This window comes from Acomys minous (assembly GCF_964271855.1).
Source record: "Acomys minous genome assembly, chromosome: 2".
Classification (NCBI taxonomy): Eukaryota; Metazoa; Chordata; class Mammalia; order Rodentia; family Muridae; genus Acomys; species Acomys minous.
Window position 1 is genome coordinate 131,719,141 of NC_140484.1, and position 27,904 is coordinate 131,747,044.

The 27,904-nt window shown below is 51.9% G+C and overlaps 3 protein-coding genes across 13 annotated transcripts in view; 2 read left to right on the forward strand and 1 right to left on the reverse strand.

Annotated features, from left to right (window-relative positions):
- Nucleotides 1–4,005, forward strand: part of GDPD5 (glycerophosphodiester phosphodiesterase domain containing 5) — a 79,884-nt gene extending 75,879 nt beyond the window's left edge. For 10 of the 11 annotated variants that reach the window (XM_084774003.1, XM_084774005.1, XM_084773999.1 and 7 more), the window contains 3 exons: nt 63–77; nt 1,876–1,988; nt 3,036–4,005. In XM_084774003.1, the coding sequence (XP_084630129.1) occupies nt 63–77; nt 1,876–1,988; nt 3,036–3,184 (277 nt within the window). In that variant the 3' untranslated portion in view covers nt 3,185–4,005. The remainder of the gene's footprint in view (nt 1–62; nt 78–1,875; nt 1,989–3,035) is intronic. The other variant, XM_084773996.1, reaches the window with a different exon arrangement.
- A 6,443-nt stretch (nt 4,006–10,448) lies between these two features.
- Nucleotides 10,449–18,544, forward strand: KLHL35 (kelch like family member 35). The gene is made up of 7 exons (XM_084754345.1): nt 10,449–11,606; nt 11,704–12,561; nt 13,577–13,761; nt 14,433–14,551; nt 15,397–15,585; nt 16,629–16,817; nt 17,605–18,544. The coding sequence occupies exons 1-7, from the start codon at nt 11,572–11,574 to the stop codon at nt 17,791–17,793; spliced, it is 1,764 nt and encodes a 587-aa protein (XP_084610471.1). The 5' UTR covers nt 10,449–11,571; the 3' UTR covers nt 17,794–18,544.
- Nucleotides 18,545–22,758: 4,214 nt separating this feature from the next.
- Nucleotides 22,759–27,817, reverse strand: RPS3 (ribosomal protein S3). Its single transcript, XM_084771476.1, has 7 exons — nt 27,672–27,817; nt 26,644–26,774; nt 26,384–26,477; nt 25,820–25,914; nt 23,802–23,989; nt 23,152–23,348; nt 22,759–22,833 (listed from the first exon to the last, which is right to left on the reverse strand). Exons 1-6 carry the CDS (start codon nt 27,699–27,701, stop codon nt 23,155–23,157), a joined length of 732 nt encoding a protein of 243 aa, XP_084627602.1. The 5' UTR covers nt 27,702–27,817; the 3' UTR covers nt 22,759–22,833; nt 23,152–23,154.
- Nucleotides 27,818–27,904: the final 87 nt, after the last annotated feature.

Here is a 27,904-nt window from a genome sequence, read left to right on the forward strand (position 1 = left end):
CTGATGGCGCATGTCCCTCCTCTCTCCCCTCCCCCTCTCTGCTGCACTCTGGCATCTCACAGCTATCACTTGATCAGGTAATTCTGGTGTGCTCCCTCCCCGCTCCTCTTTTCCCTTCTGGCCACTCCCTTTCCAGGTCTGTCTGAAAAGCCGCTGTGCTGTGCGCCAAGCCCCGAGCCTGGGTCACCCTTGCCCGTCTCTGCTTGAAGCACTGGCCGTTCTCCACTCTCCCATGCCCCTCCACCTGCCTTTCTGCTCTTTCTTTTTCTTTGTTTTCCTTTGAGACAAAGTCTCACTAACTATGTAGCCCAGGCTGTCCTCCAACTTTTGATCCTCCTGCCTCAGCCTCCTGAGTGCTGGGATTTAGTCTCCTGTCTGGCTTTCTGTGTGCTGTACTTTTTTGGGGTCCCCATTGCAATGTTTGCAGGTGGAGACCAGTGTTTCCCTGGTAGGTGCTGCCCCAGCTTCCCTCAGCACCAGAGTGTCTCCCCTGGGGTGAGGGCCTTCATGTCCCCAAGCCCAGCACTCAGGGGGGTCCTTTGCCACCTGCCCAGTACAAAGCCTAAGTTTCTGTTCCTCTCCTGCTCCATTGGCGACTGCCTCTTGGGACTTCCTTTCCAATTGGTCTGTGCTGTTCCTCTGTATCTCTCCCATCACCTTTTCTTTTTCACAATCTATGATCCACACCCTCTCTCCTTTCTCCTCCCCTCCCCGCCCCCGCCCCCCCCCCAACCTCCACAGTGGCTTTCCTGTCCGGGATGTGCCTGGCTGTAGAGACCCTGGCCTGATCCTTTCCCTAGTGGGTTCCAATATTAATGTTTAGGATGAGATCTAGTATTAGAGATGGTATTTTAAGACCTACTGGGTCAGGCAGCTTTGCTGACCAGCCTCCGGGCCAGGGTCTAAGAGAACCTGGACCCTGGCTGTGGGACTGAGCCCTTGAAAGGAAATTTAGCTCGTACATCCTCTTTCCACTGTGCTGCTGTGTGGTACTGAGCCCATCAGGCACAGCAGAGTCATTGTCTCCTGGGGGGGGGGGGGGTTAGGGGTCAGCAATAGCCAGAGAGAGGAGAGGGGATATGGGAGGTGAAGCAATGCGAAGGTATTTCCTCCTTTCATTCATTGAGTCAACAAACACTTGCCTAACCTCACAACATCCCAGGCATCGAGGCTGGCGCTGGGGGCCCTGCCAAGGAGCCAGAGCAACAAGCGCTGCCCTCAAAAATTGGCCAAGTGCCCGGCCCAGCCCAGGCCCAGTGCCTTCCCTTCCTGCGTCCTGCTTCCCCGCTGCCTGCCCTGTCCTACCACCCTGTCTGTCCATCTCTGCTGTGCTAGCCCCATCTAGAAACCCACTGTGAGTTTCCTATGGAGCTTTAGCTGCCTCCAGCCACCCATCAGGGTTCCACCTCCTGGGGAGCCAGGAGTACTCATTTCTAATCAGATAACTCCATACCAAGTTTCCTCTACCATCCTTGCCTGGGGACCTGTGAGGACCAGTCCTAAGCAGAACCTCACTGTCACCGTCCTCTTTGGCCCCTTCCGGCTCTGCTCAGCCTGTTGTATTGGTGGGTTTCTTGGAGGTCATCTGAGTCATATCTGTTAAGCTCTTTCCTCCCCAGACTGTCCCATCCAAAGAAAGCCAGAATCTAAGTAATAAAACTGCCTTCTGGGCCCGGAGGCTGATAAAGGAGGGGAGAAAGAGGCAGGAGAGCCCTGGCTGGGAGGCAGTAGACTGCCCCTCTCTGGGCCTCAGCTTCCCCATTTGTACCACGGGGGTCTCTCAGGCCACATCAGGAGAGGCTCTGAAAATGAGCAGGGCCTCTGCTCCAGGGAGGCTGGGGGAAGGACCTGATGCCCACCGGGCCATCTCTGCAGGTGGCGCCTGGGTGGCATACGGAGTTACAACCCAGAGCAGATCATGCTGAGTGCCGCCGTACGCCGGACCAGCCGGGACGTCAGCATCATGAAAGAGAAGCTCATTTTCTCAGGTGACTATCTGCACAGGCCCTAGTTTAGGTGACACACACATGCAACGCAGCAGGACAGGTGGGCGTGGCCTCTTTCGAGGTTCACACCCATGTACGTAGTGAGATACAGAAACGCATGCATCTCCATGTCAAATGACCCCAGATCCCGCGGCTCAGGGTTAGCCCTTGGTTGGGGAACAAACGTAATAATGAGCTTGGATGTGGGGTGGGATGTCTGTTTGAAGGTCCTACGCCTTTCCTTGGTTCACACATGACTTCCACAAGTGGCAGATGGGCTCTATTCGGTCACTGCTGCTGACATTGCCGGTTTGATGAAGGCAGCGGTAAAGACATGCAAAACTGGGTGTCGCTGCAACCCTTCTAAGAGAAGAGGCAAGTCAAGTGTGTTCAGAGGAAGGAAGGAAGGTCCGGGGTGACAACCCAGGTGTGAGGGATGGCCCGCGGTGCCTAGGTAATGGGATGATCAGACACAAGGAAGGGTACTCTTGTGGAAACAGGTATGCCCCAGGGCCATATTGCTTGTCAGGGCACAGGGAACCAAGCAGCGTTCCACAGAGCCACCTTCCAGAACCCCGGCTTTGCCCAGCTGGCTGCCAAACTGGGACACGGGTGTCCTTAAGGGGCTCTGCTCCGGCCCCCACCCCTTCAGACTCTGAAGGAACCAGGCTGGCTTGAAGTAGGAGGCCTAGCCCAGCATGAGGAATTAAGGAGGTGTCTAGTAGGCTGACATACGCGAGATGGGGAGACCTGAGCCAAACTTTAGGAAAAAGAGGTGTTTCTGGGGAGGGAGGTCACTCAACAGAGAGTGGGGGAAAGTAATCACTGGGTAACAAGTACCCAACGGTGCCATGGTTCCTGCAGCAGGAAGTTCCAGGGGGCAGAGGACTAAGGGCCTAGAAGGGGCCAAGGAGCCCCTGAATATCTGGCTTGGTGCTCACAGGTTCCAGTGCTTGCATCTGTCCCTGAATTCCTTCCCAGCCCTCCACCCATCCCCCTGTCGCAGAGCCCATCTTCCTCACTCACATTCTGTCTCCTCTGGTCCAACAGAGATCAGTGATGGCGTGGAAGTCTCTGATGAGCTCTCCGTGTGTTCAGACAGCAGTTACGACACCTATGCCAACAGCACAGCCACCCCCATGGGCCCTCGAAGTGGTGGCAGCCGTACCAAGCCCCTCACAGAGCGGGGCGGGCACTAGCTGACCATCTGTCTATCCAACTTACACCTAAGATAGAATCTAGGAGAGAGAAACAGCTGACAGGAACTGCACCTGGAGTGCCTGGGAGCTGGCTCCGCAGCCTACTTGTGTGCTCCAAGCTCATTTGTCAGTTCCAGCCTCTCTCTCGGGGTGCCCCTCTCCGCTGGGTCTCAGCTAGACCAGGACTCCAGCCTCTCAGATGCCCCTGCAGGCCTGGGGCTTTTCATCCAGGAAGTGAGGGCCTGGTCTCCTGGTCCACTCTCACAGCCATCCTTGGCCTCCCAGCCTGGAAGGTTTGGTAAGTGGGGCTATGTCATGTGCCCCATGAGAGTAGAGAACGTGGACGCCTCCGTATGCCCACCTGTCTATTTATCTGTCTGTGCTGTGGGATGACTGACTCTGTCCTCATTCCTGCCTTGAGGGCGTTGGCTGGGCCTCACCCCTGCCTGGCAGTTCTACCCACCTCAAAGCACAAGGAAATTCATCTCAGGAGGAAACCAGTGGCTTTGGTGGAGATGTGTTTCTCCCAACCAGCTTCCCCCCACCTTTGGCCTCTGTGTCCCTGAGAAGCAGCTACAGATGGCCAGAATCCCAGGCTCAGGGCCGCTCTGCCTCACACCCAGTTATCCAACAGACCTCTGGGTCAGAAGAAGCCTTGAGGACCAGGTGACCGACAGACTGCTATGACCTCAGGTTCCCACCGCAGTGGCCACAGGGCAATGGGCCACCTGGGCAAAGTGCTCTGGGCTCAGTCAAGCATGGGCCTCTGGCCTAAGGGCAAGGACAATTAAAGCTGCCATTTGATGCGTGTTGACTCTGAATTGTCGGTGGCAGTCTGGGGACACAGCCCAGCTGGGTTTGGGGTTGGGTGCTGGCCCCTGGGTTTGAGGGAGAGCCATTTCACAGATGAGAGTGAAAATGACTGGGTACCTGGGTCCCTCCCTTGCTCGGCCATGACGGCCATGACGTCAGGGCTTCAGCAGTCCTGGATTGCAAAAACAACAAACATCCCTGCATTGTGTGGGATAGGATGCCAAAGTGACCACCCAAGGTCACATGGGCAAAGCCAGGCTTCCCTTTGAGAGGGCCACACCCATACTCTTAACTCTTCGTGCTTCAAAACGTCCTCTGGGGAGGTTTGCTGGTGCATGCTTTTTTTTTTTTTTTTAATCTTTTTAAATTTTAAAAAAACATTTATTTTTATTTGCGTGTATGTGCACATGTGGGTAGTCTCGGAGTCCAGAACAGTATGTGGGTCTCCTGGAGCTGGAGTTACAAGCAGTTGTGAGCCACTTAATACAGGTGCTGGGAACCAAGCTTGGGTCCTCTTGAAGAGCAGCGAGTGCTCTTAACCACGGACTCATCTGTCCAGCCCCTAAAACATCTTTCTAAAAAGTAAACTCCACTGGGCTGGAGAGATGGCTCAGCAGTTAAGAGTCCTGGCTGTTCCTCCAGAGGACCCAGTTCAGTACCCCATACCACAACACCCACAGCTGTCAGTAACTGGCCTCCACTGCATACACGTGGTGCAGGCATACTACAGGCAAAACACCCATATACGTAAAATTATTTTTTTGAGGCAGGGTCTCTCTCTATAGGCCTGGCTGTCCTGGAATTCACTGTGTAGACCAGACTAACCTTAAACTGAAATCAGCCTTCCTCTGACTCCCTAGTGCTGGGATTAATGGTGTGTTCCACCATACCTGGCTCTTAATAAAAATAAATAAATAAATAAAAATAAACCACAAGGGGGTGGCAGGGCAGGACCATACATCCAGGTGGAGGCTCTGGGTCTGAGACAGGCTGCAGAGTGGGGCCAGAGGGTCTTTGGTTGTGATACAGAGACATCTGTGCCCCTGGACATAGAGGACAAGCCTTGAGTATGGGGATGCCTCTTCACTTTGGTATCTGGGCTGGAGGCTAAACACAGCACAAGGAACACAAGTGTCTGTGGTCCCCTCCCACCTCTCAGTCTTCAGGGCTCTGCCTTCTGTCCTCTGTGTGAAAGGTCAGAAGTGGGAAACTGGAAAGGTCTTTCATTCTCAAACTCCCTTCTGCCTCCACTCTCTAACCCACCCCCACCCCCCACCCCCACCCCTGCTCCCAAATCTGCATGGTCTTGCATGTATCCTGAAGGGAAGAGGAAGGCTAAGCTGCTCCAGCTTGCACTAGGTAAATGCCATACCACTAAGGAGACCAGGATCATCTCCAAACGTGGGTGTTCTACGTAGAATTCTTGATAGATGAAGGATTCTAGGTCGCCTTATCGGGAGAAATGAAATGAGCCCCTTCCAAGTTCAGACCCTTCAATAGGCACTCAGAGCCTCTCTACACAGCCCCTTGGGAGTCTGGGAGGATTTAGCCACGATTTCCCTCACTACTGAGTATCTAGCAAGATCTCCTTCTGGGTCAGAGATCATCTCCTGCCTGTCCCTAGACCCAGGGAGAAGCAAACCACATCTGCCAGGTTGGGAGGGGTGTACTGTCCTACCCATATGACTCCATGGCTGCCAACCAGCCTGTGGAAACTCATTCAGAAAATATGACACTTTCACGGAATCCCCTCCCAGTCCAGTCACCTCCCCATGGGCCCACTGGCCAGGGTACCCAAGGCTCCTGGGCATGCTCGTGCACCTGAGGCACCTTGTAATGTTAGGGAGAAGGACAAAGAAGGATGAGGAACCTGAACGGCCAGCTCATCCCACCATCACCAGAACCCGATGCTGCAACCCTCCTGCCCAAGGATGGTCAGGCCACCTCCCTGTCACCAAACAATGAACGGCAGTCCTGTCTCCATCCTCCAGTGGGGCTTCAGTGCGTTCTGCACCCTGGCTTCTCTTCCCTAACTTAGGAGTTACTGAAAACCCCATTTGCTAAAGCCCACCAGTAGCTCCCCTTGACTACAGAGGACACCTCGCTGCCTACTTTTACCTTCTGGACCGTCCTGTGCATCCCACTCACTCCTCTAGAGTCTTCCCTGCTGAGATGACACCCTATCTCCGGCAAGCCCTGTGTGAGCCCTCAGCTCCTTCCCAAGTATAAAAGTCTCCAAGTGACCCACCTTCTTTTAAATTTTTTATTGTGTAAGTATATATGTACATATGTATGTATGTATGTGTATCTGTACATATGTCACAGTACAGCTATGGAAGTCAGAGGCAACAGAGGGCAGCGAGAGTGAGATTTTCTACTATGTAGGTCTGTCTTGCTGCGTTTCTCTGTTGCTGTGATAAACACTGTGAGCAAAAGCAATGCAAGGGAAGGGCTTGTGTCAGCTTCCAGGATCCAGCCCATCGTCAAGGGAAGCCAGGACCTGGAGCAGGGACCATGGAGGAACACTGCTTACTGGTTTGCTTCCCTCTGGATGGCTCAGATAATTTTCTTATGAAGGCCAGGGCCAACTGTCTAGTGTGACACTGCCCATCATAAGCTGGGTCCTCCTACATCAATTAGCAACTAAGAAAATACCTGGCAGACATGGCTACAGACCAGTCTCACAAGGCAGCTCTTCAGCTGAGGTTCCATCTTCCCAGGTGACTCTGGGTTTGTGTCAGGTTGACAACTGAAACTAGCAATGACAACGCTTCAGGGATTGGTCTTAAGGGCTCGGATGTGGCAGCAAGTGATTTTACCTGCTAAGCCATCCCCCTGTCCCCATCAATGCCCTTTCATGGCTATATCGAACCGCTATCCCCAGTGTGAGGGCAGTCCACAATTTCCTAGAGCAGTGTCTTGGTTGCTTTTCTACTCCTGTGATAAAACACCATGACCAAAAGCAATCTGGAGAGGAAAGGGTTTATTTCAACTTATAGCTCTCAGGTCACTGAGGGAAGTCAGGGCAGAAACTCAAGACAGGACCCAGGAGGCCGGACCTGAAGCAGACACCATGAGGGAACGATGCTTACTGGCTTGCCCTTCATGCTTGGCTCAGGTTTATTTCTTACACAACTCAGGAACAGCTGCCCAACCCTCATGTGGGAGGGGCCCTCCTACGTCAATCACTAATCAAGAGAATGCACCACAGGCTTGTCCATAGGCCAGTTAGGTGAGGATATTTTCTCAGTGCAGTGGCTTTTTTCCCAAACGATTCTTGCTTGTGTCAGGTTGACATAAAAGTAGTCAGCACAAGCAGCATCTGTAGACAAGCCTCAGCCAGCCTTTAGAACACATGCTCTGCTGGGCCTTCTTGCAAGTGTTAGATTTTTATCTTTGGAACAAAATACCAGAGGAAAATAACTTAATAAAAAAATAAAAGAAAAAAATTTTAAAAACAAAAAAAAAAAAGGAAATAAAGAAAGAAAAAGAAAAAAAAAGAAGCTGGGCGTGGTGGGCATGCCTGTAATCCCAGTACTCAGGGAGGCAGAGGCAGGTGGATCTCTGTGAGTTTGAGGCCAGCCTGGTTTACAAAGTGAGTCCAGGACAGCCAGGGCAACACAGAGAAACCATGTCTCAAAAAGAAAAAAGAAAAAACAAGGAAAGAAAAAGACTGGCTCCTGGTTTCAGTACTTGGTCACTTACTACTTCTAGGCAGAACATCATGGTGGCAGGGAGCATGTGACAGAACAGAATGACAAACTCTCGGGTGGGCAGGAGACAGTAAGAAAACGCAGGGACTCACAACTAGACCCCCAACTGCTACTCTCTACCACTTCACAGTAACACCATCAAATTATTAATCCATCAATGGGCGAATCCATTAGGAAGGCGCTCAATAACTTCTCCATAGCACCACCAGTCTAGGGACCAAGCCCCCCACATTCGGAGCTTTAAAAAAAAATTTTTTTTTTGAGACAGGGTCTTACTATGTAGCCTTGGCTGTCCCAGAATTCACTATGTAGACCAGGCTGTCCCAGAACTCACCTGCCTCTGCCTCCTGAGTATTGGGATTAAAGGCATGAGCCGCTACACCTGGCTTAAATTTTTAAATTTTTATTTTCTTTGTATGTGCAGATGTGTGACTGTGCATGGACACCTATGTGCTATCGCATGTGTATGAGCGGATTCTCCTCACTATGTACATCTCAGAGACCCTCAGACATAGAAGCACATGCCTTTGCTTGCTGAGCCATCTCACTGGCCCCGTGTGAAGGCCTTTTAGGGGACACTTGACACTCATACCAAACCATAATGCCTCCCATCTTCCACACTCTCTAGGCCTGCCTGAGCCTGCCAGGATTGGGCTCTAACCCACACAGAGGCAGCCTCACACAAAGCATAGAGAAAGTCACCATTACCCTCCTGCTGATGGGAAGAGTCGGGCTAAGAAGCAGACAGCGATGTAGCCAGGGTTGTCCAGTGTCTGTGACAGTGTCCTGGCACGACAGGGACAGGCTCTTATCGAGGCCATCTCCTCCCCCACATTGCTGTGTTCCGCTGACAGCAAGGACTGCTCCACGGGTCCCAGGCCCTGCAGTCCTTCACAGAGGCAGCCGGCGGTCACGTGCCAACCTCCAAATCCCCTTTCTCTGGTTCCAGGAGGCAAGGTGGATCCAGAGCTGTCCCATTCTCTTTTCCACTCTACTCAGTCTTCCCTCTCAGTGCCAACAATGCCCTTCCGCACTGTGCCCTCTCCGTGAGGCCCACACTCATACACCACAGTTACAGGACCACATACACATGACGCACGGGGCACAGAGAGGACCCTTGTCACATACGCACGAGCACATGTGCACAGAGACACATGTGATACTCACCTCTCATATACACAAGCCTGTCGTGCAAATGAACAATCACAAGTATGATGGGCTATGCAAAGACCCACAATGACAGGTGTGCTCTGGGGGAGGAGCATACACGTGGCAGTCGCAGAGGCAGGAGGGAAAACCCGGATCTGTAGCAGCGGCAGCCACGTTCTTGGCTACATCCAAAGCCGTGTAGTCACATGTCCACATGGCCTAAGCACCCAGCACTACATAGTCACCATGTTCCGTGCACTCATGCACATACAGGTTCTAGAACACCTACATGCTAACAACATCCCCATCTACCTGAGGCAGACACCCCAGACACACCCCACACACATCCCATACACACACTGCATCTGTCACCCCCCGCCCCAACTCCTCAAAACGCCACGGCTCAGCGTTTCACACACAATCAATTTCATGCTTATCCACACTGCTCCCTCTCAAGTCTGGTCCAGGAGTGGAACAAAAGCCCAGTGCCCATTCCTACCGGCTCCCTCCTCTCCCCTCCCCTCCCCCTTGGCGTCCAGTCCCTTTGTCCTCCCGCAGCTGAGCCCAAGTGGGAGTCTAGGCAAAGCGAGAATAAAACCAGGAGCTGAGCCTGCTAGGAAAGTGGGCAAGCCGGCAAGCGGCAAGCACAGACAGGAACTGTCTCTGCCAGAGCAGCAGTGTGTGGAAGAAGGCGTGGCCAGGTAAGAGCCCAGTACCTGGAGGCAGGGTCTGGGATACCTGGCTAGAGGGCTGTCTTGCTATGGGGGAGTGTCCATCCAAAGTGTGAACCTGTGCTGTGTGTCAGGGTATGTGTGGGGGTGGAGGTGTGTTTTGGGGGCAGGGAATAGAAGGATAGTGACATGCTGAGCCAGTTTGCACTGGCTGAGTCTCAGTCAGCCCATGAGCCTTGGGGTGCTTAGACTCTGTGAGATGGGAGAACGCTGATGGAGCCCAAGGTGGGAATCTCTACCTTCCCATGTGTCCTTGGGCCCCCAGAGTGTAGGACTCCACGGTGGAAACTGAGTCTCCCATTACCATGTGGGTATAGTTCCCTGAGCCTAGGGCAGTAGATGAGTAAGTATTGGCAAAGTTCCTAGGAGGCAAATTTAAGGATTACCACAATAGCGCGGGAGATTGTCCTTATACTGAGACTTGCTTTCTTGCGTCTCCGCCTAGAAAGTAGCTGTGTCCTATGCCAGCTAAGGACAGCCCCGCTGCACTCTGATGGCCTGTCTCACTTCCCTCTGGTTGCTTCTTGGGGACAGGCCTCCGCCTTGGCAGGTCCTGCAGAGGGGCTAGACTTAACAGCCTGGTGCGTGGTGGGCTTGGGCAGGCAACAGTCCTTGTCTACCGGGAGCTTATTTCTTGTGATGCTGAGGCAGGGGGTCCGTTTGCTACTCAGCATGGTTCTGTATAAACTGTGAAAGGCAGGCTGGTCTGCGCACCAGACGTAGGCAGGAGAATGTAGGGAGCAGAGGCAGAGCTGAGCCTGGGAGGAAGTTCCCACAGAAAGGAGAGCACTTGCCATCTTCAGGCCATGCCAAGTGTTGGCTGTGCGTTTTGAGAACCAAGTCCTAGCCAGGGTCAACTTCCCTTCATCAGCTCTCATAACGAGCCTCTGACGGGCAGGCTCTCTTTACGTGACTTTTCTCAGAGCTGTGAGGGTCAACTTACCCACAATCCCATGCTCTTGAACCACCCACACACACACACACAACACACACACCCTTGCCTTTGCATGAGTAAAAAGGTAAGCAGTGACCAAGGCATACTACAAACACGGCACTTTCATGCAAGCCAGTGGCTTGCCCAAATCAGATCACTCCAGACTAAGGGAGGGTTAGAGCCCCATGTGGTCCCCAGAGCCTGAATCTTTCCACTGGACACTGGAAACATCTCTCACTCTCTTGCTTTTACTCAGCCAATCCTACTTACTCATGTCAGGAATCCCTAACCTAACTGCTCCGTACTTACTGTCCTTTCTGATCTCCCCCTTACTGTCCTTTCTGATCTCCCCCTTACTGTCCTTTCTGATCTCCCCCGGTTCTGAGCTCTCTCAAAGGACCCCCGCCCAAGCTCTGAGCTGCAGAAAGGCAGGGACCGTGGCTGGCACACACATACAAATTCTAATAAACACTAGTTTAAATAATGCATGAACCTGGCTTTTAAGTATTGAACACCTAGTGTGCTGTTGTGCTGTGGATGGTGGGGCAGATACTAAATAGAACAGAGTTTGGTCGTTTGGTCAAGGAGAAGTATTACAGGAGATCTAAAGGAGACGAAACGAAGAGAGGCACACGCACTCACTCACTGGTGTTTAGGGTAGCCGGAATCTGTTGATCACAGACTGCTCACGCAACATGACCATCCCTATACTGACATTTTGTTCAAGTTCCGGCAAACTCCCTGAAGGTCCCGCTTCAGAACTTGAGAGTCGTCTTCCAGTTGGTGGAAGTCACGTGACACTACTCAGTCCCAGTTGGGATCCCTAAACACTGCATAATCTAGACTTGTATAAATCATTCCATCCCCCTTCCCTTTTTTGACCCTCCTCAAATTATGCTATTTGAGTCTGCCATCTGTTTCCTGCAGAGCCTGGCAGGAGAAAGCTTACCGAGTCTAAACAGAAGAGGGGACTATAGCTGAAGCGGGTACTGGAGGGGAAGACTGGACACAGAAGGCAGGGCTGGCTCATCGCCACCAGGAGTCTGGATGGGACAGGGTACAGGTGGGGGTGGGGACAGTAGGTGAGTGGTGAGTGAAGTAATGAGGGAAGGCCTAAGTGTACGGGATGGCCACCTAGCAGGCCCATCTCCGACACGGTCTGCGTTCTCTCCCCAGCAGGATGCGGGAGACCCCGGGACGCGAGGAGTCGGAGCCAGGCATGGAAGCCCCGTGCGCCGCGTCCTGCCAAGCGCAACGCGTCCTGCAGACGCTCAACGCGTACCGGCGGAGCGGCACCCTCACCGACGTGGTGCTGCGCGCCGGAGGTCGCGATTTCCCGTGCCACCGGGTGGCGCTCAGCGCGGCCAGCGCCCACTTCCGCGGCTTGTTCGCGGCCGGCCGACCGGAGCACGCAGCGGCCGTGATCACGGTGGGACCCGAGGCGCCCGGGGCGGCGGCGGCACTGGCCGTGGTGCTCGATTACATGTACGGCGCGGGCGTGAGGCTGCGCGCCGAGGACGAGGCGGCCGCCGTGCTGGCGCTGGCCGAGCGGCTGGGAGTGGCGGGGCTGCGCGAGGCGTGCGCGCGCTTCCTCGAGGGCCGCCTGCGCGCCGCCAACAGCCTGGCGCTGCGCCGCGTGGCCGCCGCCTTCTCGCTCGCCTCCCTAGCCGAGCGCTGCGGCCGCGTGCTGCGCCAGGCCTTCGTGGAGGTGACGCGCCACGCCGATTTCCTGGAGCTCGCGCCCGACGAGGTGGCGGCGCTGCTGGCCGATCCCGCGCTGCGCGTGGCGCGCGAGGAGGCGGTGTTCGAGGCGGCCATGCGCTGGGTGCGCCACGACGCGCCGGCTCGCCGCGGGCAGCTGCGGCGCCTGCTGGAGCACGTGCGTCTGCCGCTGCTGGCGCCCGCCTACTTCCTGGAGAAGGTGGAGGCGGACGAGCTGCTGCAGACCTGCGGCGACTGCCGCCCGCTGCTGCTGGAGGCCCGCGCCTGCTTCATCCTGGGTCGGGAGGCGGGCGCGCTGCGGGCCCGGCCGCGGAGGTATGACCTCCGGCTTGCTTGCCTTGCGCCCCAGCGAGGCCTCGTGTCTTCCCCAGCTCTGGCTCCTTCACTACCCCTCTTGAAATGTCACCGGTTCATATGCTTGGTACCCAGCATCCTGTCTTGAAGCGTTACGTATTACATTTCCTGCCCCATCTGCCATTCTGAGGAACAGGTCCTGTCGGGATCAGCTCTCTCTGGGACCCCACAGGCTAGTAAGACAACTAAACATACGAAGGCATGAGAAACGCCCACCCCACCCGTGCAATGCCAGACCCAGAGACCATAGTCCCCAAGAAACAGAAGACGATGAGTTATGAGGCTAGGGACACAAGATGTGTTAGGAAAGCACTAGCCAGAGGGTTTGAAAAACTTGGTGTCGTCAGAAACCAGGGGTGGAGAGTAATCTCGCTCATAGCAATTCTCCCATTAGGAGATGGCTAGGGGAAGGGGACAGTACATTAGCTGCTGGGGATGGGGGATTCCTATCACTCAAAACTGAACATGACTTTGAGAGCCCATAACATATGAGCCTCAGTTTTCTCTGTAAAAGGTACAATAGTCCTAACAGATTAGACAACCAAAGAGGGAAGGCTTTGGGGAAAGGCTCATTTCCTGTAACTTAGAATGGAGTAGGCTTAGTGACGACGCCTTCCTATCTGTAACCAGAGGTCAGGTTGAAAGTGGTGGGTTCCAGCGGCAGCTGCCAGGGTAGGCAGATGTGCTCCAGCATTGTCTGGTGTGATAAACAAAAAACAACAAAACGAGAAAGGATCTGGGCTTGAGTGCTGGATGCCTGTAAGACCAGTGCCCTGTAAGCAGAAACAGGAGTTCAACGACAGGCTACACGGAAAAGGCAGCCCCTCGGGTTAGGGATATAGCTTAGAGGCTGCTCGCACTAGTGCTCTGGTTCAAGAGCCCCCTGCACTATTTGCGGGGGTCGCAGGACGGGGTGGCGTGAAAAGGGCGGCAGCATAGGTGTGGAGCTACAGGTATTGGGTTTGCCCCGCCTCAGGTTCATGGAGCTAGCCGAAGTGATCGTGGTCATTGGTGGGTGTGACCGAAAGGGACTCCTGAAGCTGCCTTTCGCAGATGCTTACCACCCAGAGAGTCAGCGCTGGACACCACTGCCAAGCCTGCCTGGTTACACACGCTCTGAATTTGCCTCCTGTGCACTTCGAAATGACATTTACGTTTCTGGTGAGGGCACAAATGAAGTAGGAGCCTCTTGCTTCCCGTCCACCTCCCTTAATTTTTCCTCCAATGGCGAGCCGGGAGGACTGGCTTTGCCATATCCCCTGCATTTAGTGGCTTAAACAGTGTAGTCCAGCAAAGCCAGTTAAGGGTGGGAGTGTTGATGCTGGGCTTGGGGCCATAGGCCTTAAGCCTTGGGTTTGATCTTTGCCCTGACAAAAGGCCACCTAGTCTTTAGCAGGTCATTCCCAGTCCCTAAACCTCGCCTTCGTTTCCTATATGGAAACAGTATAATAATCCCAACACCTGAGAGAGATGAGGATGGAGTTGAAGATAAAGCGTTAGTCAAGAAACACGATTGAGCATCCTGTGCTCCATCACTGTGCCGATGCTCTGCTTTCCCTTGACCCAGCACACATCTTAATGATTGCCCTGGGGATACCTCTCCTCCATTGCTTCCTGGAGCACAACTGCTACCCACCACAGGCACATTACCTCTCCTTCCTTGGATCTCTGTGGCATCCCAGTGCAGACCCTCTTCTTCCATTAAAAACATACTTGGCCAAGTCTTACACCAACCCAATGAGGAATCCTATTATCTTAAGCCTTCCTTTGGCATTAGGGGTGTTTCTGGCTCTTTGGGGCACAGGGGAAGACAGCTCCTGCTTTCTCCATAGGAGGTCACATCAACAGCCGTGATGTCTGGATGTTCAGCTCCCATCTGCACACCTGGATCAAGGTTGCTTCCATGCACAAGGGCAGGTGGAGGCACAAGATGGCGGCCCTGCAGGGACAGGTAGGCACGCACTTTGCTGCCGCCCTGGGATTCGAGGCATATTCTGGGGGAAGGAGGGATCTGAGGCCCCCAAAAGATAAGGACTTCTCAAGATCACACAACGTTAACAGTCATCACTGTGGCTGGGCTTAGTGTAATCTGTAATCTCAGTACTAGGGAGGCTGAGGCAAGAGGGTCATGGGTTTGAGGCCAGCCTGGGCTACATATTAAGACCCTGTCTCAACATCATCACTCCTCCCAGATAAATAGCCATCACTGTAAGAATACAGTTCAGTGCTGAAAGGTTTGGGCTTTGGGACCAAACAGGCTAGGTATTCTGTGCTCCCACCCCCATCCTTTTTTTTTTTTTTAAAGATTTATTTTATGTGTATGAGTATTTTGCCTATGTGCACCTCAGGCATGCCCGGTGCCATAGATACTCAGTAACTGGAGTTATGGATCTTTGTGAGCTGCTCTGTGGGTGCTGGGAATTGAATCTGGGTCCTTTACAGGAGCAGCCAGTGCTCTTAACCGCTGAGCCATCTCTCCAGGTGTTCTGTGAACTCTGCCACTTACAAAAAACCTGCCACTTATCTTTGTAAACAGGAATTTGGTAGGTGGTAAACCCTTAGTAACCACTCGGGTTGTTACTAAGCGTCGTCATCTACAATTGGAAGCCCCTTCATTCAGACACACCTGCCTCCTGTCCTCTGCGTTCAACAGGGAAGGGTTCCTGAACTAGGGAGGAACTTGGCCAGGCAATGGCTGCACTGAGACGCCCCTGGTGGACTTCCATCGAAGCGGTGGGGCGTTGGAGTCGCCTGTAGCTCTGAGTCCAGGGCCCTGGCCTTTGTCCTCGCCCTTAGCTCTTTGCAGTGGGTGGCTTCGATGGCCTGCGGCGCCTGCGCAGTGTGGAACGCTACGACCCATTCTCCAACACCTGGGCGGCCACAGCGCCTCTGCCGGAAGCCGTGAGCTCTGCAGCCGTAGCGCCTTACGCGGGCAAGCTCTACGTGATTGGGGGCGCCGGGCAGGATGGTGTCAACACTGACAAGGTGGGCTCAGGCCTTGGGGTTAGGGGACTTTAGAAGGTGCAGGGAAACAGTGAAACCTACTCTGTGCAGGCTAGATCCGGGAGCTGGTGTGAGCCAGTCAATTTTCTGAATCCCATCAGCTCTGGAGGAATCTTTGCCTCAGCCAGGTGCCCACTTATAACCCCAGCACTTGGGAGGCAGAAGCAGGATCTCTGTGAGTTTGAGGCCAGCCTGGTCTACAGAGCGAGTTCCAGGACAGCCAGGTCTACACAGAGGACCCCTATCTCGAAAACCAAAGGAAAAAAGAGTCGGGGAGAGGGAAAGGGAGGGGGGGGAAGAGAGGGAGGAAGGGAAGAAGGGAGAGAGAGAGAGAGAGAGAGAGAGAGAGAGAGAGAGAGAGAGAGAGAGAGAGAGAGAACAACTCAGACAGTACTCAGTGAGTCAGCAGAACACCTCTTCTGATTGATAGCATCCATGTGGGTTTCATGGACAGATTGGAGCTGGAGGGATGGCTCAATGGTTAGGAGCACAAGCTGCTCTTGCAAAGGACCAGAGTTTGGTCCCCAGCATCTGTCTGTATCAAGTGACTCAGAACTGCCTCTCGCTCTAGATCTTCCACAGGCATCCATAGACACACATAATAAAAAGATCTTGTTAAAAATTAGATAAAAACATTAGGTGTGGTGGCGCACGCCTTTAATCCCAGCACTCGGGAGGCAGAGGCAGGCAGATCACTGTGAGTTTGAGGCCAGCGTGGTCTACACAGCGAGTCTAGGACTGCCAAGGCTACACAGAGAAACCCTGTCTCAAAAAACAAACAAATTTAGATAAGAGAGGTAGGATTAGTTAAAATGCTTTTCCTCCGTTCAAAAGAAAAAACGAATCTATTAAAAGCTGGGGCTGTAGAGGACAGACGCTCTGGGTTTGATCTCCAGCACTGCATAAGCCAATCAATCACAGTGGGATGAAAAATCAGGGTAACAACGTGCCAAGCATTCCTAGCGTCAGGTAAGAGGACATGGTAGCAGGGTAGCTTGGCTTCCTCATTGCTCTGCCCCCTGCAGGTGCAGTGCTTTGACCCCAAGGAGGACCAGTGGAGTCTGCGGTCACCAGCACCCTTCATGCAGCGGTGCCTTGAGGCCGTCTCCCTAGAAGACACCATTTATGTGGTCGGAGGCCTCATGAGCAAAATTTTCACCTATGACCCTGGTACAGATGTCTGGGGAGAGGCAGCTGAGCTGCCCGGCCCCGTGGTAAGTGGGGGCTCCTTGGCAGGCCCCTGCACTGGCCCATTCAGGAGCACAGGACCACTTCCAAGGCTCTGGAGCTTACAGGTTAGAGGTCTGGAAAATGCTTCAGTCCCCTTGCTTGTCCTGCCAGTGGCAAATCACCTCCCATTTCAGATGAGAGGTTGGCCCGGAACCATCAACTGGGCTATAGTAAGGCAGTACCTAGAATTCAAGTGCTGTGACTCTGAGTGGCAGGGATGGAGGTTGGTCTATCCCAAATGTACCAATTAGGGAGTGGGCAACAGTCTTGCTAAGTTCCCCATCTCAGTGACATCAGTGACCAGAGGGGCGAGTTCTGACCCCCACCTGTGCCCCAAGACTCCAAAGAAACTGTGCAGAAGTATAACTGGTGGCTCCTGACAGTTTGGGCCCTGGATAAGCCAAGGCCAAGGTTCCCAGCTTCTCTGAGTAAGACTGCAAGATGCTGTTACTCTTCTCATGTGTATGATTTTCTAGGCATGCGTACGACCCCCTATGCATAGCTTTAGCTTTCTAAGACCAGGTGAAGGATACAGCGTATACAATGACAGTGAAGAGGGTGGTGACTGAACTGTGCACATGAGACCTAAGACAGAGCAGGCCACTTGTCCAGGCATTTATTTAGTAAGGGTCAGGTTCACCCAAATTTTTGTCTTGACATCCAGATTGCCTGGTCAGTCTGTAGGGTAAGGCTCTGTTGTGTGGCTTGGCCGGGGAGGTACCAAGGGAGTCCCTGGCCACATCCCAGTTAACCGTCTGTCTGTCCACTCAGGAGAGCTGCGGCGTGACAGTGTGTGATGGGAAGGTCCACATCCTTGGTGGGCGAGACGAGCATGGAGAAAGCACCAATAGCGTCTTCACCTTTGACCCTAGCAGTGGGCAGGTGGAGGCCCAGCCGTCCCTGCAGCGCTGCACCAGCTCTCATGGCTGTGTCACCATCGTCCAGAGCCTGAGCAGGTGATTCAGACTGGGACAGCCTCAGCCAGGAGTCAGAGAAAATCTGAGCATAGCACCTGCCTCCCAGCCCGAGACCTCCATGTAAATAGTCCTTTAACGTACTGCCCCTCTTCTTTTAGAAATAAAACCTTTTTCAAAAGTTGGGTGTGCTCCAGCTCATGCCTGCCTTGCAGAGAAGGTACCCCGACCTTCCACTCCCCGCTTTTGCAGTTTGCCAGTACTCCAATGGGCCACTCAAGCAGACAAACTCACCTTAGACTATTATGTGAACATAATATGAACAAATTACTCACTTCTGGACAGTGGGGAGTCTAGGAGTCAAGGTTCCATTAGATTCCATCTGGTGAGGGCTCTGCTTTATAAATAGCACTTTCCTTTATGCTCAAGTGGCAAGAGAGAACAAGACATTTCCTTCAACCTCCCAAAATGACACTAATCCTACGTGACTCATTCATCTCCGCCAAAGGCTCCCGTTTTAAATGGTATCCATCTACTATAGTATGAGCACATGTGTGTACATACGCAGTGACATACATGTAGCGGTCTGGGAACAACTCTGTGGAATCTGTTTTCTCCCTCCACCTTCATGAGTTCTGGGGATTGGAACTCAGGTCATCAGGCTGGCATGGCAGACTACCAGCTGAGCCATGGCACCAGTCCTGTTTCAGGCTGGAGGGTACCACAGCCACAGGCCAGGATGCACCTGGACTGGCCAATCTTCAACACCAATGTGAGACACAACTATATACTCAGTATGGCCCAAGGCTCTAGGACAGTGGCTGAATTGGGAGAAAGGGGAAAGCAGCCCAAAGCTGTGGAGGCTACAGCACTAGGACTGGCCGGCCCCATCTGCAGACCCTCATTTGCACTCAGATTGCCTTTTGAAGGAGCCGGTTTGTTTCCCAGTCCCTCCCATCCTCAAAGCCCCAGGGCCATGGCTGCAGGGTCTCTCCAGCTGGGGCTGGCCCGTGCAGCCAGGCACAAAGGCAACATCCCAGCTGAGCTCCAATACCTCAGATTAGGGAACTGTGGCCATCTGGACACAGCTGATAATAACAGGAGGGGTGGGGGGGGGGGTGCAGGCCAAAACCACTGATCCTGCCTGTCCCTAGCCCAAGGGGACACTCAGGACAAAGCAAAGGCACCTATCCCGTGTCTACCCAAGAACAATAGGAGCCAAGCTAGGCAAACTCTTCTGAAGGCTATGGGTGTCTCCCCTGGATAGACACCTGCTGAGGGCCAAGCAGTCACTCCCAAGCTTCCCATTCAGCTTCCTGATACTGTTCTATGCATACACCATGTCTGCCTGGACACGGGCCAAGTAAGACAGTGGAGACCATGCAAAAGCATGTCTTTAATCCCAGCACTCAGGAGGCAGAGGCAGACGGATCAATGAGAGTTCAAGGCCAGCCTGGTCTTTACAAAGCAAGTCCAGGACAGCCAAGGCTACAGAGACCCTGTCTCTAAAAACCAAAGAAAGGAAAATAAAAGGGGGGGGGGCACACAGGGAGAATAGCCTAGAAAGAAGATGCAGCAGTGAATAAGGGCCAGTAGACCACCCTTCCGTTTCCTTGTTGCATTGCTCAGGTATTGTACTGTCCTTCAAAAGCCTGGGGTCAGGGGGGCGTGGTGGCGCACGCCTTTAATCCCAGCACTTGGGAGGCAGAGGCAAGCGGATCACTGTGAGTTCAAGGCCAGCCTGGTCTACAAAACAAGTCCAGGCTCACAGAGACAAAGAAAAAAACAACAAAAACCACCTGGGAACAGCTGGGCATGGTGGTGCATGCCTTTAATCCCAGCACTCAGGAGGCACAGGCAGGTGGATCACTGAGTGAGGCCAGCCTGGTCTACAAAGCAAGTCCAGACAGCCAAGATGACATAGAGAAACCCTGTCTCAAGAGGGAAAAAAAAAATCAGGTAGAATTCTGTTACTCATTTTACTGATCATGGAAAGGAAACTGATAGGAAATCTCTCGTCTGACAGAGCAGACGAGCTCAGAGCCATACAGCAGCACATCGCTCTGATGGATGTTAGTCACACTGGCAAAGTCTTCACTAGATAGGAAGTTTCCTAAACAAAAAAGCCAGCAAGATGGCTCAGTGAGTAAGGGCGTACATACCTTGCCACTCCTAACACCCTGGGCTCAATCCCAGACACCCACACTATGGGAGATGAGGACTGCTGACGCCCAGTAGGCCTCTGCAAAATGGTGTGACTTGAGGGAAATACACTGCTGGCAATATTTTTACTAGAGATTGAAGCCAGGTCCACCAGCATGCCAGGAAAGTGCTCTACCAGAGGTGCAAAATTCCCAAAGCTACATGTCATTGTAATTGATGTTTACAAATGTATGAATGACAAGTTTTCAACTGTGGGGGGAAAATGTCCCTGACAAAATTAGGAGCTAAGTACTGTGAAAATATGTAAGCAGCACAAGCCGTGGTTCTCATCCTAATGCTGCAACTCTTCAATAGTCCATGTTGTGCTGACCCATCCATAAAATTACTTCACTGCTTTGTAACTGTCATTTTTCCTCCGTTATGAATCCTACTGTAGATGTTTGAAATGCAAGCCCTGTTAAAGTCCTTTGTTCCCAAGGGGGTCGCGACCCACAGGACTAGCACCTTCTGCAGACCTGAAATCTGGAATCAACACTTTTAAAGTTTGCTCTAGCTAATGAACGTTTAATTACGCTTGAGGGAGTGCTCCATTAGGACAAATTAGTTCTAGACTAGTTCAGGCAAGCTTCAACAGTGGAGAACCTGTCTCAAAAGACACCTGAAGGCTGGGTGTCGTGGCACACATCTCTAAGAGGCAGAAGCAGGAGGATCTCCATGAGTTTGAGGTCACCATGGCCTACAAAGTGCGTTCAGGACAGCCAGAACTGTTACTAAAAAAACAAAACGACACCTAAAGGAAATCAGTAAGGAAACGGGCTGTTTATTGCACCCACTGTATGGTCACTTTTCTTCTGGCAGATTGTCTCAGGAGAGGCAGGACGGTGAGCTCCAGGCTTATTTACACAAAGCCGTTTAAAGACAGTAGCTAGCTTATCAGAGGACAGGGTGCATCCACCATAGCAGCACTGTCCCTACCACCCAGTGGATGACTGTCCCCCGGAGGAGTCATAGCTACCTGGGCTGCACCTTATTTCTAATTATGAGAGCTGTTAAGTCTTTCCCAACTTTGGGTCTGATGTTAACTCTCAGACCGGGAGGTAGAGGTGAAGATTTTGAGGTAAGCCTCAAGAGAAACACATTCTCTCAGAGGGTGAAGGTTAGGTGGTCAATCTGCAAGTAATGGAATTTGTCCATTAGATAGCAAATGTTGCGGTCCCAGGGGGTTATAAATCTCACCTCACTCACGCTATAGCTTCAGACAAAAGTTGTCTTTAGCATCAAAATTTAATAGCCCTAAGGAAACAGTAGTAAAAACAATCAGAGGTAGTTCTGGGCCTGTCTGAAATGTGATCCTATCTGAAAACCAAAACCACACTTGCTCAACAGAACCACCTCCAACAAATAGACTTCAGTATTCATCTCATATTGCCAGAAACCTAATCAAGTCACTTTATTTTGGCTAGAGGGTCAAAATCTAACCAAACCTTGGTACTCTATAGTAATGCTGTTACAGTGCCACCTACTGGGAAAGGAGCAGTCTATCTCACTGAACCTAGTGTGCAGAAATTCAGTGGGAATCTTGGCAAAGCTACTGACATCATGTGGATGCTAGCAGTTCTGGTGTTGTGCAAAGCCACTCTGTGTCAGCACCTCAACAGTGCTTGTCTGGAATGTCCCCCTGGTCTCCCCAGACTAAGTCTATGGTCATTTTTGCCTGGTTGGGTGAATGTGTACCGTAAGTATACAGTGCCTGCAGACCCCCTGGGACTGGAGTTACAGACAGCTGTGAGCATCACGTGGGTGCTAGGGTCCTCTGGAAGGTCTCACAAAACCAACTCAGCCAGAGCCCAGCAAATCAGTAGCGGTGCTGGTTATCTAGAGAACTCAGAGGCCAATAGTTTTGCTCTATATTCATGAGTGGTTTAATCAACCAGATGATGGTTGCACACATTTACAATACCCTGAGGCAGAGGCCAGCCATAGCTACATATTAAGACTTTTTTTAAAAAAGGTACATCTGTAACTCAACATGCCTGGCACTGCTTAATGAACTGAAGATATGCTCAGTGTATCCCCAGCATAACTTAATTAAGCCATCAACCCTATGCTAAGCTACACAGATACAAACAATGAAATAAAGAGCATCAGTGGTTCATGAAGGCTGACCATTGGACACCAGCCAGGCTGCATCCCAGGCCCCTGACAACTTCATCAGTCCTCTCTCACCAAACAGTATGATTTCCAAGCTAATTTTAATTCCCCACAAAATACACATCAATAGTAAACACTTCCAAGACATTAAGGCAAATAAGCTGGATCATTTCTGAATTGTCCAAAACATAATAGGTAAGTACAGGACTTAGAAAAATTGGGATTCTTTACATTCTGAGCTTTAAGCTTAATGGCACCTAAAATTCCCTTTTTATTTAGGGATGCTCAGACTAAATAAAACTGGACAACATGGCAAACCAGGCCAATTTACTCTCTACATGCAGGGGTGAGCTCATTCCACAGTGCATAGGCTTTCACAGAAAGCATCCTTACCAGAGGATTCTTACTTTTAGGGGGGAAAAGTCACACTCCAGGCTGTGGCATAGCTCAATACAATGTATTTCCTTGCTATGTGCAAGGACCTAGATTCCACCATGAGCACCAAAACCAAACCTGCTCTTCTAACCTTGAACAGTTAGTTCAGCACAGGGTTGTCATGGTGCTGCCCTGTAGTCACCAGCCTTCACTGACTTCTCTGGTCAGCGCTGCTCAACCTCTCCAGCTTAAACCAACAGGACAAGCAATGCTCCAGGCCAACATAACTCAGCTGAACACTGGACACAATCCAGCCAGGCCGTTATGTCTTTGTGCAAGATTTTATTAAATGTCTTTACAGGACAACATCCAGCCTTCAGATACAGCTGCCAAAATCCTGAAAGCAAATAAAATAACAATGGTAAGAAAAAACTCATCTTTGTGCCTTCATTTACTCCATGGGTGACCATTTCACCTCAGGGTTTGCCTTAAACACAGCCCAGCATGAGGGATGGGGACCACCTTGACGAGGCTGCTGCCGGGCAGAATGGCTAAGAACAAGAGCATCTGCAAACTCCTGAACAAAGGCAAAACACCCATTCTGACACTCGTGGGTCAACTGGGCACCACACTCCAACTTGTATCCTCTCCCATTAAGCAAAAAGAACACTATTCACACTGAAACATCAGAGGTAACAGGTCACTACAGACATACCTGTTACGCTGTAGGCACGGGCTGGGGCATGGCAGGTGGCTCTGGCTTCCCACCCTTCTGCTCTGAGATGGGCGTGGTGGGCAAGATTTCATCCTTAGGTTCCACGATGCTCACGTGGTCAGGCAGAGGCTTCTTGGGGCCGATCTTACCACTGGGGTCCCAGGGCAGCATAATCTTCACCTTGATGCCCAGCACACCTAAGAGACACCAGGGTTAGGACTGAGCTGGGCTTTCTTCTCACCACACAGACAGCGAGGAGACAGCAGTACCTACTCAAAAGCACTGAGATCTGGTCCCTTCTCAGACAAATGCCTCTAAATCAATCAATGCACAGGCCACTTTTGCCAAGGGAAGCAAGTACAGCACCACAGAACGTGACACTGACACACTTTTACCAAAAGCAAGACGTGACCTTTCTGACTCGTCATCGTGTCATCACCGAAGGGCACACAGATAGTGCTAGCTAAGACAAGGCTAAACACGGACTTGACCATTTGAGCAATACATCTGTCACGGTCCCAACTAACCAACAGCTCCTTCCACAGTAGACTTGCCAGCTAATCTCTACACTAGGGGTTCCTAGCTACCCAGGGCTAGTTAGCTCAGCTACAAGACGGACCCCAAGTTCCCTTCCCAGCAGAGCTGCTCACCCTGTCTGAGGAGCACATGGCGCACGGCTGTGTCAACGTAGTAGTTAACAGGGTCCCCACTGTGGATCATCAGACCGTCCACAAACTTCATGGACTTGGCCCTCTGTCCTCGGAGCTTCCCAGACACCACGACCTCGCAGCCCTTGGCCCCACTCTCCATAATAAACCGAAGCACACCATAGCAGGCCCTTTGGAAGAAGAGATTCATCTGTTATTACAAAGACGTCCAACCCACCAAGCTAAAAAACAAAAGACTTGGTCATCAAAACAATAACTCTCCAATGGCAGACTGGGGAAACAACCAGAGCTCTACTGAATCCTTCAGTGACCACACACTTTCCAACCTTGGCCTATGTTAGAAATCACCTTTAAAGGATGAATTTTTTTTTCTCACATCCTCATGCTCAGGTCCTTCCCCAAGCCAGCTATCTGGGTAGGCCAAGCTCAAGCCTAGGTATTTTTTTTTTAACATCCTCTATTACTATACACAAGATGTGTTGAGTCCATGGATGCCAAAGACAGTCATGGAGTTGTGTTTCCTCCTTTTACACAGGCATTACACTCAGGTTGTCAGGCGGCAAGGTCTTTCTCTAGTACTATTGAACTGTCTACATCAGGTTACTTTTGGTCTCAAACAGTCCTGGATGGTCTGAACTTGCAGAGGTCCACTAGCCTCTGCCTTGGAGTGCTGGATTAACCCACACTCAGCAGGAATGGTTATTTTTGAAAAGCACTTGCTGGATGGCTCCCAGGTTCCACTATGGTTGAGAAAAAAGCTAAGCACCTCAGTAAGGAAGGGCCGTGCTTCCTTCACAGGTCATGGAAACACTCCTCCACCTCCAGAATCCACCTCAGCAGCCTAAGCGCTAACAGCCCCAGAACCACCTTCAGGCCTATCACACACCAAGACACTGGACTTGTGGGCCACGCCTTTAACCCAGCACTAGGCAGGTAGAGTAGGAGGATCTGAGTTTGAGGACAGCTTGGCCTAAGGCCATACAGAGAAACCCTGTCTAAGCCAGGCGTGGTGGCGCACACCTTTAATCTCAGCAGGCCTGCTGATCTAGAGCTCAGCTAGGGCTACAGTGAGACCTTGACTCTCAACAACAAAAAAGCTAACGTGGGCTGGGCGTGGTTACACATGCCTTTAATTCCAGCACTCCTGAGGCAGAGGCACGTGGATCGCTGTGAGTTTGAGGCCAGCCTGGTCTACAAAGTGAGTATAGGACAGCCAAGGGTTGAGGGGGGGGGGGGAAAAAAGCTAACTTGGCCTTTTCAAAACAAAGGCAGACCACCAGCTCAGGCAGGGGTCTCAACACTCACGTGCTCTTTGCAGCATTTCTCAGTGCCATACCACTTACAGGGAGAGCCTTTTTGAGATAATGCCTCAGCCCCTAAGCAGCTGAGGCCAGCCTTGGATTGCTGATCCTGCACCCCCACAGCAGAGATTGTTGGGGTTAGGGGTGGGCAATATTGTACCTGGCCAATTCTGTGATTTAAAAGTCTTGATTTTGAGCTCTTTCCCACCAGAACTGTTATCTCTTTGTAGTCCCCCCAAAAGCAAATGCATTAAGAGTCGCATGACTTCTAGCTTGTTTTGAGAAGTGTGGCATCCCAGAAGTACTAAAGCTACCTACCACCAACCAGGTATCCCACACACCACACGAGGGCAGCAACAGGATGCTTTACTGCCCACCGGATCAAGGTCCTTCCTAACTCCACAAAGCAGACCAACTCATGTCCTCTCCCGTACTTTTGTTCCACTCTCAATGTACCCAAAGCATATCCCCTGACAGCACTGGCCATTCTTTAAGTTACCTGGCTGGCCGGTAACTAAGCAACCCTCCCAACACAAGTTTTCCAATTGTTGCGGATATATAGGCCTGCGTTACCCACAATGGGCCCTTCACTAGTGTAGTGTTCCACCAGCAGAGACTAGACTATCCTGTCAATGCTAACAATATGTCAGACACACTGACCCACAGAAGGGCATGGCCATCAACACTCAGGACACTTACCTTCGCACAGCAAGCCCTCCTAGCAGTTTGTAACGCAGAGACTCTGCCTGGGCAATGGCACACAGACCTCTCGTAGCCACCTTCTCTGCATAAAGCTTTAAAGAGAACAAAGTACATACGCTCCTATTACTCACCAGTCTTCAATTAAATCAGTGTTAGCCTTTCAATAAAATACTGAAGCATTCCACTGCCCACGCATGTCAGGGATGCAGGCTGAGGTGTCCTCCTACTCTGGTCCCCCAATAACCACACTGGAGAGAACAGTGGGATAGGCAATCCACCTACGTTTCATTTCTATTTACAAATGGAATGTAAAATACTTCAACCAGACTATCCCCCATAAACTGGAGAATACTGCCTGTGGCTTCAGACAAGGTCTCACTCTAGCAGCCCTGACTGTCTCTGCACTTGCCACCATCCTGCCAAGCATGGCAATCACATTGCTTCTAAGAAAACTTTTGACAAAGTATCAAGCCACCTGTAACACAGCACGCAGGGAGGCAGAGACAGCTGAAGCCAGCCTGGCCTGGGTCAGCACAGCCAAAGCTACATAGGGAAACTCACCTCTACACTGCCTTCAGGGAAGCCGAACCTCTTCTGAACCACTGCGGTCAGCTCTCTGATGCGACGACCTTTCTCCCCAAGAACATTCTGTGTTCTGCAGAGGGAAAAAGCTATTAACTTACTCTCATTTACCACGAGGCAAGAATGTACACTAAGTGGAAAAGGCAAATTCTTTTCAAATGCCAGGTTCACTGCTTGGCTGTCCCAAGTTTACATAGCATCTTAGTACACACACTGACATTAGTCAACTACATTTTTACCTGGTGGCCAAAATGATGATTTCTGTTCTGGTTGGTGTAACTCGGACTTCGACTCCAGAGTAGCCATCTTCAGCCAGCTCCCGAGTGAGGAACTCATTCAGTTCGGCTTTGAAGATGCCGTCAGCCACAAACTAAAGCAAAAATGAGAGTTCAGAGTTAAGACAGGGGTGGTCGCTTAATCAGACATCGACTACCGAGCAAGTCTGCAGGAATGCAGTAGCCCTTCTCAGACAAACATCTGTAGGTCATCTTCGGGATGTTTCTTTGGCCAGTGCTTTCAGCTGTGCCACAGGACGCAGCACAGTGAGGCCTCCTGGATAAAGACAACACCCGCGAGTCAGACTCGTCATCCCCTCTTCATCGAAGGGCTTTAAAACATAGTTCGCACATTTAAGACCAAAATCTCCAAAATGTCCTCAGGTAGCACATCTGAGGTTCACTGAGCACAGTAACTTGTACCTGGGAAACGGAAAGGGACGAATCCTAACTCAAAACAGCGTTGTGGACAAACGGCTTCACCATCTGCGTGTACATGCACGAACAGGCCTTCCGATTTTCACACTTACAACCCCATGGAATAGGGTTAACTGCTCAGGTCCCCAGAGGGGACAGGCGACTTTTCAGCAGTCTTTCAACCGAGGCCGCTTGCAGGGCAACACGGATAAGAGAACAAGGCGCTGCCAAACTTCACTTACCAAAAAATGCTGGATTAGATCTGATGGCGCCCGCCCTCAGACCGTGCCACAGGGTCACTAATTATGGCGACCAAGAAACGCTCAAAGGTGTCTAGTACGGGGATGGAGGCGCCCGGTGTTCACCTCGGGCCAGATCCTACGGAGTTTGTTCCTCCCTTCCCCAGGCACACTGCGCTCGCCCGGCGCCAGCCCAGCACACAATCCACGGCCATCCGCGGCCCGAGGAGACGCCAAGCAGCCGCAGCCGCCCCCCGGGACCGAACACGGAGCCACGGGCCTCACTGTCACCACTAGAACCCGCCGCGAGCTCCCGGGCCGGGCTCAGAAGCTTACCTTCCTCTTCTTGGAAATCTGTACCGCCATCTTGCAGCCGCGCGCTGCCGAAAGGAAAGGAAGAGGCTTTCAGGAGGAAGTGGGTATAAAGGGCGCGAGAGACGACGCGACGCTACGCGACGGCAGACACTTGCAGGTGTTCATGGGAAATGAAGTTTTTACGAAGTGTAACCTAGAAACTTGTAGTGTAGGCAGAACAGGAAGTGCACATTTAAAACGAGCAATGTACACAG

Bases quoted from the DNA above. Each gene is read 5' to 3' on its own strand.
- RPS3 (XM_084771476.1), bottom strand. From the start codon at position 27,701: ATGGCGGTACAGATTTCCAAGAAGAGGAAG. The intron at 26,775-27,671 runs GTAAGCTTCTGA...TTTTTGCTTTAG, and splicing joins AGATTTCCAAGAAGAGGAAG to TTTGTGGCTGACGGCATCTT. The intron at 25,915-26,383 runs GTGAGTTTCCCT...TTCTCTTTAAAG, and splicing joins TCCCTGAAGGCAGTGTAGAG to CTTTATGCAGAGAAGGTGGC.
- KLHL35 (XM_084754345.1), top strand. From the start codon at position 11,572: ATGGGACAGGGTACAGGTGGGGGTGGGGACAGTAG. The intron at 11,607-11,703 runs GTGAGTGGTGAG...TCTCCCCAGCAG, and splicing joins GGTGGGGGTGGGGACAGTAG to GATGCGGGAGACCCCGGGAC. The intron at 16,818-17,604 runs GTAAGTGGGGGC...CTGTCCACTCAG, and splicing joins CTGAGCTGCCCGGCCCCGTG to GAGAGCTGCGGCGTGACAGT.